The sequence below is a fragment of the Plutella xylostella genome, chromosome 17 (assembly GCF_932276165.1).
Source record: "Plutella xylostella chromosome 17, ilPluXylo3.1, whole genome shotgun sequence".
In the NCBI taxonomy this organism is placed as follows: domain Eukaryota; kingdom Metazoa; phylum Arthropoda; class Insecta; order Lepidoptera; family Plutellidae; genus Plutella; species Plutella xylostella.
In genome coordinates this window covers 5,980,071-5,998,127 of record NC_063997.1, presented here as the reverse complement: position 1 = coordinate 5,998,127, position 18,057 = coordinate 5,980,071, and the positions used below count along the sequence as shown (strand labels likewise).

Below are 18,057 nucleotides of genomic sequence, written 5' to 3'. Positions count from 1 at the left end.
TTTCGCTTTTCGCTCCTGACTCTTTTGTAAAGTCAGTTTTGTCAAATTTTATTTACAACTATTATAATTATTTAAAAAAATACAGAAGCTTATTTACCTTTCTGCAATCTGTACTTTACTTTGCTCACACTGCTTCTCAATACCCATCATGGTCAATAATACGCCTAGTCTAAACTGGGACGCAGGTACAAGTTAGGTATTAGTGCAGTATCATCTATCCACGCTCGCTGGCAAGCAAGACATAAAAGTATCCGTCGCATTACAAAATTAATGTAGTGCCAGAAACAAAACAATAATTGTCATCATCATCAGGTCCTGGTCCCTAATGCTAATCAGGCAATAATAACGAATGTTAATGTGTTACTGACAATCTTTATTATTAGAGATTACAAACTAAATCGTCAAGTAGAATTAAAAATATAACATAAAACTGGAAGTGGGGTACATGTACAAGTCATATCCACGATAAAAAAATGCTATTTGCCAATATGAGACATCCGTAGTAACGCATTAAGGAGTAGCGGTCATAATTTATAATATCACGAAGGTATTAACATAACCATTATCGTAAAGGACAAAGTTTGAAATATTCATAAAATAAAAATCTAAAATTACATAATTATCTTATCCTAAGCTTTTGTCCAAAGATGTCGTAGTTCTACACGAAATCATTGTGCATTTAACTTAAATGGACATAATTTTACTGGTAGCTTATTATTAACTAAAATACACTGCGATTTCCGCCCAATACATACATAACAATAACATTAAATTAATAAAATTCATGAACACACAACACTCTACTATAATTTAAATGTACGGAAAAGGCAATTTATGGCTTGCGAAGCGTCTTCAAAGTAGCGGGGTTTATCGGCGCGCTTGATACCGAAGTCTGGTTCTAATGCCGGCATCAATATATTACTGGAAGAGTCCCTCATAGACTGGTTCATGGTGTGAGAGATGAACTTGTGAGACTGCGGTGTTGAGAATCGGGTCTTGGAGGAGTTTTCTGCCATTCTCTTCATGCGGTCCACGTTGCACTTGATCGTGACGAGCATTTTGTGGTTCTCTGGCACCTGCAGGTATTCTGTTAGGTCCTGGAATTATAAAAAGGGATTGTCAGTATCGTGATAAAATGCCAATACGAGTGTGACACAAATAACTTGTTATTGATCTAGAAGGAACATAAAAGTGACCAATTACCACGAATACTTTTACCACGGTGACAAAGTTTACTCTAGTCCAGCTCTAGTTTTTGTCACCGACACACTAAGAAGGTAATACAAGTAAGCTTACTTCTCGCGCGGCGTCGTACTTGGCGAAGAGCCACAGGTAGGTGCACAGGATGCAGAACAGCTGCGTCTCACTGTTGCTGAAGCGCCACATGAACTTCAGCACGGGAGCTATGCGGTCTCTCTGAAATTGTATTTAACAAAATTTAATTTTAGTTTTAATTTAATAATAATGAATACAATTGTATCTTCGATCATTAAGGGCGAGCGCGCGCGACATACTGTCACAGCTTTTCCTGCTTGCTATTCCACGGCTCAAGCTATAGTTTCCGGGTCTTTTGCGGTATTCTTATATATATATATACACGTATAACTTCATGAAATTTTGTAAGCTGATAAGAACACATAGGCTACTTTTCATCCCAGATTTCCCCCGAGAAAGCTCGCGGAAAAATCAGCTAGTTATTACTGAACTCACCGCATATATCTTCGGCCCAGTGACTCTATACCGCGCGAGGTTCACCAGCACGGCGGCGGCGGACTTGAGCACCTCAATGCTGGAGATGGAGCGGTTGGTGACCGACATGTAGATGAACACGCGCCGGCTGATGGACCCCGCGTCCGCGTTGTACATCATGGGGAATACCTCCGTTAGCAGCTCTGGAAGTTAATACAGCAAGATAAGGTATATAGAGCTATACATTTTTACGCAAGTTACGCAACTCTATGTTTACTATGGACTCTACGTTACGTACCTAACGTTCTAGGGATCTAGGCCCTAGAAGAATGTAGGCTGTAAATTATAGAACATCTTTTTTTAATATAGAGCCATTCAATACAGAAACTCATACTTGAGTATCATACACATCAAACTTATAAGTATCATTTTTTAGGTAGTGGTACAAATTGCAACTTACCAAGCGACCTAAACGCCCTGATGACGGTCTCAATATCATACAGGTTGCTCAGCACCTCCATGGCCTCCTCATTCCGCTCCCTCATGGACTCCTGGTCGGAACGCAGCGCGCCGCGGCGCCAGCGCAGCCGCAGCTCGGCCACGCGCCGGTCTGCTAGCTGCGTGCGTGTGTGGTGGCCGCGGAATAACGCCTGGGTTGGGACATTTGATAATTTGTAAAAAAAAATTATGAAAATAAGGAAGGAAGGAATGTGGAGGCAGTTTTAAGCCGAACATCAACTGTCGGCTAAACTCGATTAGTTCGCATAACGCGTTGAGCCAGTTTTTCATACATAGTGCATAGTTTGCGGTGGAAGCACATATATGAAAAACTAGCTCAACTATGTGAACTAATTTAGTTTAGCCGGCAGTGGACGTTCGGCTTTAGGCAAGGAAAGCCGCAAGTATGTATAAGATTTCTTCAAACGATTTCTATAAACTAGGAACTGAAAGCTATCTTTTAATCGCAATGATTTGGTCTTTCAGTAGAAAGTATATTGGCAATTTAGGCAAAAATACATAATATAACAACTCAAAAAGTATGTATCTTACCTGAATCTTCGAAGCAGCGCGATGGATCCTCCTCTCTTCCTTCATGACTTCTAGTTGCTCCAGTTTGTGCTGAACTTCCTTCCTCACCAAGTATCCTCTGATCACAGCTTGCAACTTAATGATGTACCTTCTCTTCTGTAAGAATTCACATCTGTAGAGCCTGGTCACCAACTTGCTTCGCCATACACTCTGGATCAAAATCACCTGTTTACGATAGTACATGTACTTGGACTGTACTAAGTAACGTCTGATGTTCTTTTGGAGGCAAACCGCAGCTTCCTCTCTTTGCTTCTTGATGAGTTCGCGTTCTTTTTTCAGTCTGTATGCTCTCTGAATAGTGACAGCCGCTGATCGTTGTTTCAGGTAGCTCTTCCTTACGATATAGCGTCTGACATTGGCTTGCAGTTTGATTATAGAAGACCTTGTCTGGACATACTCCTTCCTTTGTTTCTGACCAGCTGCATACGCTTTGTAGTATCTCTGTAGGGTCAGGGTTGCGTTTTTAAGCCGTAAGTAATGTTTGCGAACGATCAACATGCGGAATGCAGATTGTATAACAATGGCGCTCTGTTTTAACTTCAAGTAGTTAGTTCGACATTCATTGCGCATTTGTACCGATTTGTACCAGACTTGTATTTTCTGTGCTGCGTTGTTTCTGCGTACCTCTCGTGCTATTTTATTTACTCTGAATTGTCTCTGGATCAAGACGACGCTCTTCCTTATCTGTAAATACCTATTCCTAACTATTCTATACTCTCTAATCAGTCTGTATTTGCGCTGTATTGTTAGCGCCGCCTGCTTCATCGCGACATACTCCTGTCTTTCCTTTTTCCCGGTCAAATAAGCTCTACATCTCGCTTGTATGCATGCAGTTGCTTGCAAAATTCTCATGTACTTCGTCCTTTCAGTGACCATAGCCTTGTGGGCTCTGTAGCGTCGTTGAATAGTGATGGTAGCAGTCTGAATTTTCAAATATGTTTCCCTTTGTGTTCTCATGGTCAGATTGGCCCTGAATCTTTGCTGGACTGTAACAGCTGCCTGTCGCAATTTGAGGTATTGATTTTGCTCTTTCTTCCCTAACACATATGCTTTGTATCGTCGTTGGATTGTCGTGCACGCTTTTACAATACATATGTATTTGGACCTCTCTTGCTTCATGGCTACTTGAGCCCTGAATCTTGTCTGGAGTACCTTTGCAGCATGTTTCAGTTTGTTGTACGACTGTCTGGCATTCCGCATCGCTATCAGTGCTCTGTATCGCTGTTGGATAGTCAGTGAAGCCTGCTTCAGCCTCAAGTACTGCGTTCTTTCCCTCCTTGTCACACACACGCTTCTGTAATACCTCTGGATGCAAACCGTTGCACAACACAGTTTTAAATACTCCTTTCGCACCTTTTTAGTTTCTCTACATTGCCTGTAAAAGCTTTGAATCTTGCAAATAGCTGTTCTTTTCTCTAAGTATTCGGTCCTCTGCTTCTTAGCCGCGATGTGCGATCTAAAGTGCCTTTGGATTGTCACTGTAGCCGTTTTCAGTTGAACATATTGTTCTCTTACTAATTTCATTTCAACATACAGTCTGTAATACTTCTGTATGCAAACTGAAGCAGTCTTAATTCTCAAATATTCTTGTCTTTGTTTCTTGCCAGCAATGTAAGCTCTGTATGTCCTTTGGATGGCCACACAAGCTTGCTTTGAGTGTTGGTACTCTTCTTTTATTTGCTTCGTTATTCTACATCTCCTCAGCCACCTTTGTATGCAGATGGCTGCCTCTTTCATCTGTAGATATCTCTGTCTTTGTTGCACACGCAAAGTGTGCGCTCGGAAAGCATTCTGGATTGTTGAGCAAGCTGACCTAACCTTTTGATATTGATCTCTTTCTTTCCTCATCAAAACTTGGGCACGGTATCTTCTCTGCATTGCTACACAGGCTATTTGAATCTTTTGGTATTGTTCCCTGCACTCCCTCATCATTATCAACGCTCTGTATTGTCTTTGAATTATTACGGCCGATTCTTTCAGTTTCAAGTATTTTTCTCTTTCGTTCCGCATTGCCTTCAAGTTTCTGTAGTACTGTTGTAACACTTTAGCGGCAGATTTTAGTTGCAGGAACTTGTTCCTTTGTGTCTTCGTCAGTAGATGACCGCGGAAGTGTTTTTGTATGGTGATAGCGGCATTTCGTTGGTCAATGTAGCTTTGTCTTTGCTTCTTCATTTCAGTGTGTGCTCGGAAACGAGTTTGTAAAATTACAGCTGCTCTCTTCTTCCGTAAGAAGTCATCTCTTTCTCGCTTCATGAGTTGATTGGCTCTTACTCTTCTTTGCAACTGAATTATCGACATTCTCTGTTTCAAATACTCTGTCCGCGCTTTTTTGCTTCTGTAAAGCGATTGCGTAGTTATTGCACTCCGTTTGAGACTCTGGAAGTTTTGTCGCTCGTTCCTCATTTTAATAAGAGCTATGTAGCGTTCCTCAAGAGTTGTCACAGCCTTCTTGAGCTTGATAAACATTTTTTGCTGAGTGTACATTCTGTAGAAACTCTGTATACAGATGGCACTCCTGCGCTGTTCCTCAAACCGGCGCATTTCCTCTTTCATTAACAGTTTTCCTCTGTACCTTTCTTGCACACGCAAAACGGTATTTCTTAGGTTCAAGTACCATTTTCTTATAAGAAAGCAGCGGATCAAGCTTTGTACAAGAACTATTTTCTTGACCGTCATTTCGTATTTCCGAATGCAGCTCCACCTTCTAACATAGGTCTGGATTTTGATGGCCGCCCTGTGCCTCCTCTCTTCTCTTTCCAACCTCAACGTCTTCAAGGTTTCCTTTGCTTCTCTCATCAACTTCACATTTCTGTACCATTGTTCAATTCTCAACACACTGGTTTTAATCTTCCGCAGGCGAGTCTTGCACAGCCACATTCTACAGAACTTCTGTACCACGATCGTGGCGTGTGTGACTTGCTGCATTTTCCACTCGACCAGCCGCGCGTACTGAATGCGGCGCCACCAACACTGGATAACGCTCGCTGCGTTATTCTTCTTCTGTCTAACCTTCTCTTCTTCAATTCTCTTAGCGACTATCACTTCGTATTTCTTCCTCCACCAAGTCTGTATGACTATGGAGGCCTTCTCAAACAGAGGAGCACGGAACACGTGAATCAACTGCCACAGCAGAGATAACGTCTTCTCGCGATGTCCATCAGCGATGTCATTGGGCGTGATATCTCCAACAATCGCAAAGTCCGCCTCTTTCAAAGCATTCAACGCCACATGAACGTTATGTATCTTCTGCAGTCTGGATATAGCCGGCGTGCGCAGCTGATTCATGAGTCCGCTCTTCATGAGAATGATCTCCATCACTTTAGTGAGTCTGACTCCGTCGCGGATGTCGACAGCTATGTTGTGTACTGCGTACTTGTACTCGTCTAGATAGGACTGCTTGTGGCTGACGACATAGCCGAGCGGCCGCAAGTGTCGCGTGATGTCACCTATACCCGCGATCACTTCCCGAGTGAACCTAATCACGATCTCCCGGCTCTCCTTGCAGATTGCGTTTCTGCAGAACAGGCACGGGTCGTGAGGTATCAACTTGCGCTGCTTCGCCTGGTCTAAAAAGAAGACGAGCATGAAGAACTTCTTTAAGGTGAACTTTTTAATGGCTTCCATGTAAGCTGGTAGCAGCATGTTGGGCGCGTTGGACTTTGAGTGTTTGTTCTTGAGGTGCGGGTTCTTGAACATTCTCTGAATAATAAATGACGTCAGGCCTTCTATGTCGCTGTTGGACTTCAGCGGCAGAACAATGCCGTAGATCGCCTCCAACCCTATACGCAGCCATAATGGATTGTAGGATAACAGCAGCTCCATGATAATCTTTTGCAAACCCACATCTAAATGCAGGTTTCTGTCAGTTCTAATTGCAATTAGTTTCTTCTCAATCTGCGCGTTTAGCTTAAGGAAGACTTGAGCTATTTCTGGAGACATGAGCAGTCCCCGTGCGGATCTCCGCAGGCTCTCCAGTCGATGGCTGTTGTGGTAGGAGCTGCAGACTTGCTCCTTGGTGGGCGCAAGTGGCACTTCTTTATTCCTGTTCTCTATCCACGCCTTGCCCACATCGATTTTCTGCTCTATATTGCTCTCCAGGTCAGCTGGCGGCGTCAGTATGCAGTTCAGCCATCTCTTGAACTCCTTCTCGAACTTATCAACGGCTTCTTCGTCATAAAAGTAGGTGGAAGACAAGAATGGGTCAATAGTGAGTGATTGAGAGTAAACATTACCAATTTGATTCAAGGTGAGGTTTTGAATTGAGTTTCTCCCTTCAAATGTTGTGTTGGATATCTTACTGACCATAGAATCATCCTTTTTCACCGTTTTGGATTTGATAGACTTTCTGGGTTGAGCTACAGGTACCTTCCAGAGTTCTGGTTCAACTCTCACAGCTTTCTTGGACCAGGATTGTCGAGTGCTGTGTGATAGAGACGGTCGCTCGTTAGCTTTGTCGAAGGTGCGGTTTATGGTGAAAGTGCACTGCTGAGCATCAGTTTTGTCGAAGACTTTCGTGTCATAAAACTGAGTACTTTCCTCTGGGATCGACTGAAGAGGCGGCGTAATAGAGCGAGGCGGGGGCGACTTGGTGTCAACGCGGAGTTGGTTCTGCCAGGCCTCAGTCTCGTAAGCCGGCACCTTTACATAGTTTCGGTCAGACATATGATCTCTTTGATGTTGGAACTCCTTAAACAGGGACTGCCTGCATACTTTGGGCTGCTGGCTGTACTGTGGCGGCCGCGACTCGCTGTAGCCGTGGTGCACGTGCGGGTACTGATACTGCGGCTCCAGAGAAGGATATGGATTGAAAGGGGAGTCCTTAGTGAAGGTGTCCGAGCTCAGTTTTGGGTCATCAATAATTTCATGTGTTTCATTGTGGGGTTTCGGAATAACTTTCCTTTCAGTCGAAAATCTTGGTGGAAAGAAGGACAAGTCACTGATTCTAGAGAAATCTGTGTTGATGGAAAAGTTTGGACTGTTGAACTCTTTTGGAGAGGATGTGTTGGGAATCTTCTTGTTGATGACTGTTGGAGTTTCCACAAAATGGCTGTCGATGTAGGGCTTCTGCTGGTTGGCATTGACCCACTGGTTTGTTTTCTTGTTTGAAGTGATGCAGAGGATGGAGTGAGTCGCATTCTCCTTGTTACCATACTTCATGTCGAGACTGTCATCAAAGTCACTTTCAGAGTTCACACTGAGAATGATCTGAGGGCCCTTCACCAGCTTATCACTCTTAGTGGGAACGGCTTTGAGAGGTGTAAAAGTGATGTTATCAAAAACATCAGAAACTGTGTTGTCAAAGTTTTGTTTGTTTGATGGCTTCAAGACATTAGATGGGATGACGGGTAGGTCCATGGTGTTAGATCTGAAGCTTGTCTCGTAGGTTTGCTGGAGCACTTCAGTTTGGTTGGATCTCTTCATGTTGGCAAACACTTCTGAGGTATCAAAGTTGAATTCGATGTTGGTTGGAGAGTCAAACGGACACCGGATTGGTTTGGGCTCCTGGAGATACTCATGGGTCATGTTATTGGACATATTCTCCTTGTTGGATGAGCTGTACATTCTGTGCTGAACAGTGGTTTGGGTCACATTGACAGTCTTCTTAATCTTGGTGGTGTTGTAAATAACTTCAGATTTTTTCTTGTAAATGGCTACAGGGGATTTTTTGTTAGATTTCTTTTTCATTTTGCCAGGTGATATTTTAAATCCTTTAGGTTGAATGCCTTTCCCTTTGATGTTCTGGAACAGAGATGGTTTAAACTATAAAGTATTATTCTATTAAAATTAATTAGGTAGGAGGAACAAAAACTATAGTTAAACTTACCATGGCAGACTTCAACACAACAATGACGTCATATCTTCCTCGGCTTTCGTTTGTGAATCTGATGGTCTCCCGCAGAGCTGTCGGCTGCATCGGAGTCCACATCATGGTGAGGCAGTAGCATGTCTCCGGCTCCAGAGTCATGTATTCTCCAGGCAGATGGATGACCAGCCCTTCGGGAAGAGCTTTTCCAAGAGTTATCTGATTGTAAAAGAAATACAAACTATGTAAAGCTACAGATTTTTATACTTATTTATGATTTATACTTAGCTATAATGCCTGATATAAGAAACTGAATGCTGGCAGACAACAGAAGCTGGCTAATGAAAACTAATTTCTTCAGTAAAAACCCTCAAATTATAGTGGAGAACAATCCTGCATTAATATTCAAAGTAAGTATATATACAAGACATACATAGGCGGCGAAATTCCCTAAAACCGGTTGTACCCCTAACAACAGCCTATAATAATAATAACAGTAGACATAAGTATACATAGAAATGGTAAATTACAGTTGCTGAATCAAACACAAATTAAATTTATGAAAATATCAATTATTACCTGTTGCTCTTGTTTGGATGGATTAAGAACTTCCAAGCTTCTTTCACAAGTTGTTCCAATAACGACATTCTCGAACACTACTTGGGGTGGTCTCGAGAACGGAGCGATGACGAGGCGAGGCAGCTCCTCCTGAGGAGCCTGCTCCCGGACCACGGCGGCCCGACGGGACCTCCTTATGTGTTCAGGAGTATTTTCGATCTACAAGCATAAAGATGATGTAAGCTTTCCGAGAAAATAGATACGTTTTTTGGGAATAAATTATAAATTGGTACGCTTCTTACTTGAAAATACATGTTTGCTTCTTTGATTATACCATAGTCAGCACATCAGAATAAATAAATTGAGCACTTTATAGTCACACTAACTAGCAGAAGGTTGTATTTTAATTAACATTAAAATATTTGTTTGTTTGAATTTGAGAAAAGCGTTTGAATTTCAAAATGAAACGGACACTCCGTCCAAGACATGACATGACATGAATAATCTGTGTATAATATTTTTTAGGTTCTGTGGTGACATGACAAATGCAAAAAACGTGAGGATTGCGCGGCCACACGGCGTCTAGAAAAAAACTGTGTTGATTTAGGTAGAAGCGAAGCTGAAAGGTCAAAACATAAAAAAATCAACCTAACTAAAGAAGTTATTAGCGTTTAAGCAATGCCGCGAGGTTGGCGCATGGAGAACGGCGGCGGCGGTGGCGTGCCCATGTAAAGCCAGAATTCTACTTATAAATCATAAAGTTACTTTAGTCTATTACTTCTATGCTTCTACTAGATGTAGAAGTATTTTTTAGGATGGCGCTAGATTGATTTTATAGAAAAGTAGCGGTAGATTGATTTGAATCCAAAAGTGAATACGATAACGTTATATTGCTCACCTTACACATAATCTAAAAACCGCGACTTAATCTGTGTCCATAAACCCCAACACTACATACGTCACTGAAATGTCATTTCGCCAACAAGTGTCAAATTTTTAATTCGTCCGACGTCCGACCACCACCGAACTTATCTGCAACTTATTGTCAATTTTTGCCCTTCATTTTCCTACGTAGGTATTTTTTTCATTTCGAAACACATACCATTACTTGAGAACATTGTACAGGAACTAGTTTTCGAGAGGTATTCACGAAGGTGTCTTTCACAGATAGCTCAATCTCCAGCTGGAACCATGTCCGATAGCCAGACAAACGACAACAGCAGTTGCGTAGTGTGTTTCAAGACTGTGCTGTATTACTCAATCGGTGAATGCGACCACCCTGTGTGTTTCGAGTGCTCCACTCGCATGAGGGTGCTCTGCCTCCAGAATGAGTGCCCGATATGCCGACAAGCTCTCGCTAGAGTAAGTTACATGTATTTGCTTTCCATGCACTCTGTGAAATTTTAAATCAAAACATGAACTCTTAACTAAGTTTTATTCACCTGCTACTTCATGGATACAATCTATCTACTACAATACACTGTATTAAATCCAACAATAACAATGTAGATACATTCATGAATGATTTTAACCAACAATATTTACTTTACAGGTTGTGTTTACTGACACTGTGTTACCATACAAAGAACTTCGTAACCGGGCATTCAGTGACAAACTTTTTGAGAGACAGTATAAAATAGCGTACTGCAGTGAGGAGATCAAGAATGCATACACCAAGTTGCTGGAGAACCAGTGCAATTTGTGTGAGAACCTCGCACCCTTCCGCAGCTTCAGCGCGCTCAGTGACCACATGAGGAAAGTGCATGAGAGATACTACTGCGATCTCTGTGTCAAACATCTCAAGGTATTATTCTTGCATTCTTACACTAGAACCTCTATGTATAAGACAAAATAAGTTGGAAACATTCACAACTGAAAGAATTATCTTGCTAAATTACACATACATTAAATAATTTTTACTTAATAACTCAGTAACTTGAACTTTGGTGTCTCTCTTGAAATTTGAGTAGAAAGTTTCTAATGTATATATTATTGCAAAAATAGATGCAATGTTTATTGCAACACTAATGAGATTTATATTCAATTAAACAATCATCAGACTTTAATTATGCACAGCTGGTCAAACAAACATAGGAATCTCAGGTTAGAGTGTACAAGCAGTTATGCAAAGCTATTTATATACTTAGTCCTAGACTGAGACTGACCAAAATCAGATTATGTACCTATGTTTTTTATAAGCATCCTAAAATGAAGAATGTAATACCAGTTTTTCTTCAGTAAATCAGTGCATACCAGAATTAAATGTTTATTGAATGATTCATTTAGGTATAATTAACTCATTACTGATAAAATATTTAGAATCTAGTCAGACATTTCTTCATATAACTTATGAATTACCATAAATTTTCCAGATTTTCACTAGTGAAAGAAAATGCTATACTCGTCAAGAACTGGCTCACCATCGACGGAAAGGAGACCTTGATGACACATCACATAGGTAAATAATTTACAGTTAGTTCATCACTACTCAAACACTTGATATCAAGTAATCAAAGTTTGCTTTCAGGTAAGGGCAACTTTCATTTTGAAATGTATACTACAGTTTAAAATGTAAATCCTATTAGTGGCCTTATTATAACTAGCTATAATTATATTTATAACAACTTGTAACGCTGTTGGATTTAAATAAATAAATAAAATTATCATGTCCTATGCTAAATGTACAGTGTACACAGCAAAGTCCTCAGGCTTACCCTTCAAAAGGTTTCATTTGATTCTCATTACTCTACATCAGTAATCCCAAATGCCTTTGTTTTGACATTAGCCAAGGGCAAAAGTAATACACAAATAGATATATTTTATTGGATTATTTTTTACTTACAAAACTAGTAATACTCTACTCTGGACATTGCTATCAGGTATTTAGGCGATTTATGATATATTGTAAATGCATACAATTTTCTTGGTCAGCTTCTTTTTAGACGATTTTAATCAGACCTGATGATCCGATTAGCTTCAGAGTTAGGTATTTTACGAAATAACTAGAGTTATATCTAAAATTTACCTGTGCTTGCTCACATTCTACTATAAATCACTGCCTTCCTTCATTATCCATAAGTATTACTTTAGTGTAGCTTGGAGCAGTTAAACCATAATAAGTATACTTTTTAATCTCACCACATTAGAGCTGGAAGTAGTTTCATAATAATATTAATGAATCCCAACACCTCTTTCCTCCAGAGGCCACCCCCTCTGCGAGTTCTGTGAAGAACGCTTCATGGACGCCGACGAGCTGTACCGTCACCTGCGCAAGGAACACCTGTACTGCCACCTCTGTGACGCGGACGGGAGGAACCACTACTACGCGTCCCACTCGGCGTTGGCCCACCACTTCAGAACGGAGCATTATCTTTGTGAAGAGGGGGAGTGCGCCGGGCAGCATCTCACCGCTGTGTTTAGGAGCGAAATTGATCTTAAAGGTATGTTGTGTAGCAAACCAAAGTTTAGTTGCTTCGTGATAAGCTGATCATTCTTTCACATAGTTTCATTAGGGTTTGTGAGAGTGATGGAACATAGATTGCTATTTGAACTACTATTATATCACACTTTCGCACAATAATAATTACTCTTTTTACCTTATCGTGTCGGCGACAAATAGTAGACTGGACTAGCTGTGCTGGAAAGCTGGTTTGTAATAGGAGGTTTAATCGTAGGTTTAGTTGCCAGTCGCAGACACCCCATGGTATACTGCACGTAGGACCGTAGGTACATAATATGATTATGTATAAGGTTCCATTGATAACTACTTGAGGAGACTTATTTCATGCAACCCACCTGTTTGCGTCATGATAGAGTTACAAAAACCTAAATAATATTTAGGAAGATGACACACTCACATAATTAATAACACCATAATAATCGTGTCCGTAGCCCACAAAGCGTCGATCCACGGCGCGGGGCTGACGCGCGGCGCGGCGCGGCAGGCGCGCACGCTGGAGCTGCAGTTCAACATCACGCCGCACGCGGTCACCCGCCACCAGGGGCCCAGGGACCGGTATGTATTGATGAAGACCCCTGCTTAGCAATTGAGTCATCGCGGGAGGACAGCAATTGAGTCATCGCGGGAGGACACTCGCTACCATCGCATAACTAGTTGGTCATCCATCAAAATGCCTAGGGGTAGGTATTATTCGGTTTTTTCCCGCTTACGATTTTATAATTCTACAATGCGTTTTATAAGAAAAAAAAACGACGTAAATTGGTGTCTACATTGTGATGGAACGTAGGTACCTAATGTACTTTGAAAGTACGTATGTAAAACTTTACAAATCCTATTGTTCAAAATGTCCAAACGCTCCATTATTTCCATTTTGTGAAGTATAAATAAACTGCCAACACTATCCTGCAAACTTGACGGCAGACCTCACCATTAATCAAATTCTTTTCTGCAGAGAGCGGGAGCGAGAGCGCGACCGCGACCGCGAGCGCGAGCGCGACTGGGTTGGGCCGGAAGCCCCGACGCAGGCGCCGCCGCCGCGCATCGACACCCGCAGCAACGCAGACTTCCCCAGCCTCAGCAGCGCCGCCCCCGCGCCCCTGCTGCGCGCCGCGCCGCATACTGTTTATAAGAGTAAGCAATAATTATGTGTACATAATAAATAATATAAATATGTATTTGCTTGTTAGCCGCCATTTTATTAGTACCGTGACAAGAGGTGACCATAGACTACATAGAGGATAACCATAAACACATCAAACAGGCATACATAAATAATTAATTATTACGGTCATCTTTTAGCAATTATCGTGTAATGATGGACATTCGAATCGCCCGATTTCCCAGTTAGCGTCGCACTTGGTCTATAAAAGTAGCTATCATGTAATTTTTAACCTACTTCCTAATCGTCTAATGCTCGACTCGACATATACATCTGCGTAAAGTAATAGAGATGTTTCTCATCACCATCGGTACATAATCGTATACTGCAGAGCGGTGGTAGCTCAGTCGGGTAAGCGCCTGCTTCTCACGCCAGAGATGCGGGTTCGAATCCCGGCGCAGTGGACCAGCGTGGTGGGGAAATGGTCCAAGCTTAGGAAGGCAGTTTAGACCTTACTGATATGCACAACGGTTCCATTCGAGAGAGCCAGGTGTAGGTAGTTACACCCCACAGAGAATAGAATAGAATAGAATCGTATACTACTGGACATTATGGTTGGATATGGATATAATATATCTGCAGTCTCGAATTAATTCGATAAAATTCAAACCTATACGTATAAAATGTATATGCATAATTAAATATAATATTACTTTAAACACAAAAACGAAGCGATATCCTAAGTGCATTTATAACGTCAGAATAAAATTAAGATTAGATTACCGCTGTATTTAACACGATAGGGTCGACGTTATTATTAACTTAGCGGACATAATGAGACACCTAATAAAAAAACATTCTTATCAAAGAATAAACATGAGACAAAATTGACCACAATTATTTGATTTAATCCAGTGCAAGTATCAAGTCCAATACTAGAAATTTTTATTGGGTATTTAGGTACGGCTTAATCATACTGACCAGGGTGTATAGATTATTATATGTACCTATACTTATAGTATAGTGATCCACTGACCACTCGGTTGTAGTTCATTTTGCGCCACTTGAAAATACTTTCACGAACTACCATGAGTAATGCTGTTGTCGATAAATGTAACTATAACCCTCATTTGTCGTCAGGTGTCGAGGGTCTGACTCGGACAGACAAGAACTTCCCCGCATTATCTGGTGGCGGTGGTGGCCCCTCCCGCCCCGCGCCAACCACCGCCCGCGCGCCCGCGCCCGTTGCTGCTACGCTATTGAGGAATGGTAAGTTTTACAGGCAATATTCTTCTTTCCTGAACTAAGTCGCTAAATAGTACTGCTGCTAAAATTGGCAACCAATATAGGCATGCTAAAATTACTTAACGAAAATACGAGAAAAAAAATGGAAAGTTTCTGATAGCTGTCATGCAATCGCAGCACGTTTAATGTAACGAGATAGAGTCATAATCTAAGCAGAAACAGTGCGCAGAAAACTTCTAACGGTTATGAGCTACTTCTGCGTGCTAAACGTCTATTCAGGCACATGTGTAGTTTTTTTAAAATACGATGCCAATGCCAATTTAAAATTTTATGCAGTCTACAAAAACATCAAGTTGTGTAGATGTAGGTATGAAACTTCAAGTAAGTTATTTTCACTCTTTCCCATCCCTCTTTCCAGCAAAGCCCAGCGTGTCGATTCAGCTGCACAGCCAGCCGGCATCAGCCAGCAACTTCCGGCTCACGCAGCCAACCGGCAACCGCATCTCCATTCCGCAGCAGAGGAAGCAGCCAATCAGCGCGCTCTCCGATGACGACTTCCCGTCGCTCGGAGTCGCCAGGGACGACCATCCCAGCATTGGGGCTGGGACTGTGCAGCCGGCTAAGGTAAGATGACGTATGTTGCGAGCGGAGTTTTGGTATTATCATGTTTATTTTGTTTGTACCTATTGGACGCCACGTCATGTTTGTCCATGATTATGAAAGGAAAATATTTAGAAATATTAAAAATGAAAATGTATATGTCTTCATTATTCAGGTAACGCTCATCAACAGCAACGAAATGCAAGCGCTCAAGAAGAACCAATCGCAGCAACAGAAGAAGAAACCGCAACTCAGTTCCGAGGCATTCCCCGCGCTGTCGTCCGGCCCCGCTCCCGCCGCGCCCGCGCAGTGGGTCAAGGTCTCCAAGCAGAAGGACAAGGCCAAGCCGGCCAGATCCGAACCGGTCACCCCCCGCGAGCCCAGCTTCAACCCCGTCGCAGACTTCCCCACGCTACCCGTCAACAACACCAAGCCGAAAGCCAAGAAAGTCGCGCCCGCCCCCCAACTCCCGACTAGCCAGCCGGAGACTAAGAACCCCTCCAAGAAGGAGAAAAAGAAGAATAACAACAAGAAGGAGAACTTAGTCGAGACGAACTTCAGTTCGCACGAGCAGAAGCCGGCACGGGAGATGGCGCAGGTTCTCGCCAACATCAACAACAACAGCTCTCCCGATGATAACAAGGTGAAGCTGGTAGAGGCGGCAGAGAAGAACATGAACGGAGGCACCGGGGACTTCGCGCTAGCGGCACAGGACTACCCGCCGCTGCGCAAGGGGGAAAGCTCCAAGCGGCCCAACGGCAGCGTGAAGCCGCCGCCGGGGTTCAAGCCGCGGCCCGCGTGCGACGGGCTCACCTTCACCAACTCGGCCGGCCAGAGCTTCCCCGCGCCGCTGCACTCCTACATCCCGCCGCCCAACTTTGAAAACCGCAACCGTGCGCTCGTCAAAAAGTTTGCGGCAGCTTTAGGCAGCGCGCCGGCTATGGAGGAGTTTAAAAGCGTCTCTCGAGCGTTCCGAGACAGTCTGATCAACGCGGATGAATTCTACAATCATTGCAGAAGGTCGCTGGGCTCGCAGTTCGAGGGGTTATTCCTGGAGCTGATCGCGCTGCTGCCGGACATCGCCAAGCAGCAGGAGCTGGTGGTGGGGCGCGGCGCGGCGGCGCGGCTGGCCGTGTGCGCCACGTGCGGGCAGCTGCTGGCGCCGCCGGACCAAGCGCCGCACGACGCCGCGCACTGGCCGCCGCTCTCCTCACGCTAGCCACCCCGACTCGACCACTGCCATGCTAAATATGACGGAGTAAACACGCTTGACCACAGTCTTCATTTGTCTAAATGTTGAGTAAAATTGTCGTTGAATGGTGACGCTGACGGTGCGAGAGCGTGTCCTTTTAATACACAGAATTTTATAAATAAATCGATTTAATTTTTGTTACGTTATGCCTAATTAATCCTCGAACTTGTGATGGACATGTATAAAACTGTTAATAGTTATTTTTCATAAATTATCTTATTGATTTAGCCAGTCGTATAGTGCGATCCATTTCAAACAGATACAACAGTTTATTTTATGAATCATAGTCGTAAAAATGGTGTGTGTTGTCCGTATCTAACTTTGATTTGACCGCTTTACATTCACACATTGCTGATACAGGGCTATGTTAAGTTTTTACTATAATTTACCTAATCTAAAAGATTGTAGACAATACAGAAAATATTCATGTTGAAATCTATGAAAGTAGAATCCAATTTTGACTTGTAATTACGAATTACGTATATAAGTATCAACCTATTTGTGAAATTTACTTTCGCAGTATCCAAAAGATGTAATTGTATAGAGAAATGTGAAATAAACATTGTAGCTGAAACAAGTTACGTACAGGTGTATAAAACTGTTTCCTAATTCATATTTATAATATTTTTGTACTGTTCATAGTGAATGAACACATTATCTTTGTCTAAAACATTTTTTGTTGAGCCTTTTTAATTTGTTTTATTTTTGTGTGTTAGGCAAGAATTGAGAAATCCAAGTTTATGAATTTCCTAATCATGGGGTCAACCAGAGGGCGTCTATGTCGGAAATTATTACAAAATCATAGTTCGCAATCTACAATATCAATTCACATCAATTCATAAAAGGATAGCCCGAGTGTCGTGGGTCGTGGATACCTATACTTAGCTATCGAAAGTTAACCAAAAGGAGGTTACTCAGCTCAGGAGGTCATTCTGAACCACATACATTATTATCCACGGGAAAACCACGCTAGTTCCCCTAGCCCTGGATGGGTAAGTAGATGCGGTGCGGCGGTGGCGGCGATTCACTTCGGCCCTTCAGTTGAGTAGGTACCTACCCTACCTAAAGTATAATTTCTGCGGTAGGTTACCCTGTTTGTTACGCTTTCAAGTGTACATTGCGTAGAAGCTGATGACGTATTAACAAATAGGGCACTGTAGCGCATAGCACGTATAGGCTCTATAAAGTAAAGAAAAGCTAAAGTGTATAGTAAAAGCTCGCGGGAAAAGCTTACTGTAGAGTAAAAGCTCGCGGGAAAAGCT

General features: G+C 42.4%; 2 protein-coding genes across 2 annotated transcripts; one reads left to right on the top strand and one right to left on the bottom strand.

The window, feature by feature from the left end:
* Positions 1-352: 352 nt before the first annotated feature.
* On the bottom strand, positions 353-9,606 carry LOC105394997 (abnormal spindle-like microcephaly-associated protein homolog). Its single transcript, XM_038108981.2, has 8 exons — positions 9,442-9,606; positions 9,161-9,358; positions 8,603-8,800; positions 2,740-8,517; positions 2,150-2,339; positions 1,711-1,892; positions 1,297-1,416; positions 353-1,097 (listed from the first exon to the last, which is right to left on the bottom strand). Exons 1-8 carry the CDS (start codon positions 9,451-9,453, stop codon positions 804-806), a joined length of 6,972 nt encoding a protein of 2,323 aa, XP_037964909.2. The 5' UTR covers positions 9,454-9,606; the 3' UTR covers positions 353-803.
* A 474-nt stretch (positions 9,607-10,080) lies between these two features.
* On the top strand, positions 10,081-17,483 carry LOC105393861 (E3 ubiquitin-protein ligase ZNF598). The gene is made up of 10 exons (XM_048626842.1): positions 10,081-10,210; positions 10,307-10,501; positions 10,692-10,943; positions 11,512-11,597; positions 12,341-12,579; positions 13,031-13,154; positions 13,552-13,730; positions 14,839-14,967; positions 15,362-15,567; positions 15,719-17,483. Exons 2-10 carry the CDS (start codon positions 10,331-10,333, stop codon positions 16,760-16,762), a joined length of 2,430 nt encoding a protein of 809 aa, XP_048482799.1. The 5' UTR covers positions 10,081-10,210; positions 10,307-10,330; the 3' UTR covers positions 16,763-17,483.
* The last annotated feature ends 574 nt before the right edge of the window (positions 17,484-18,057 follow it).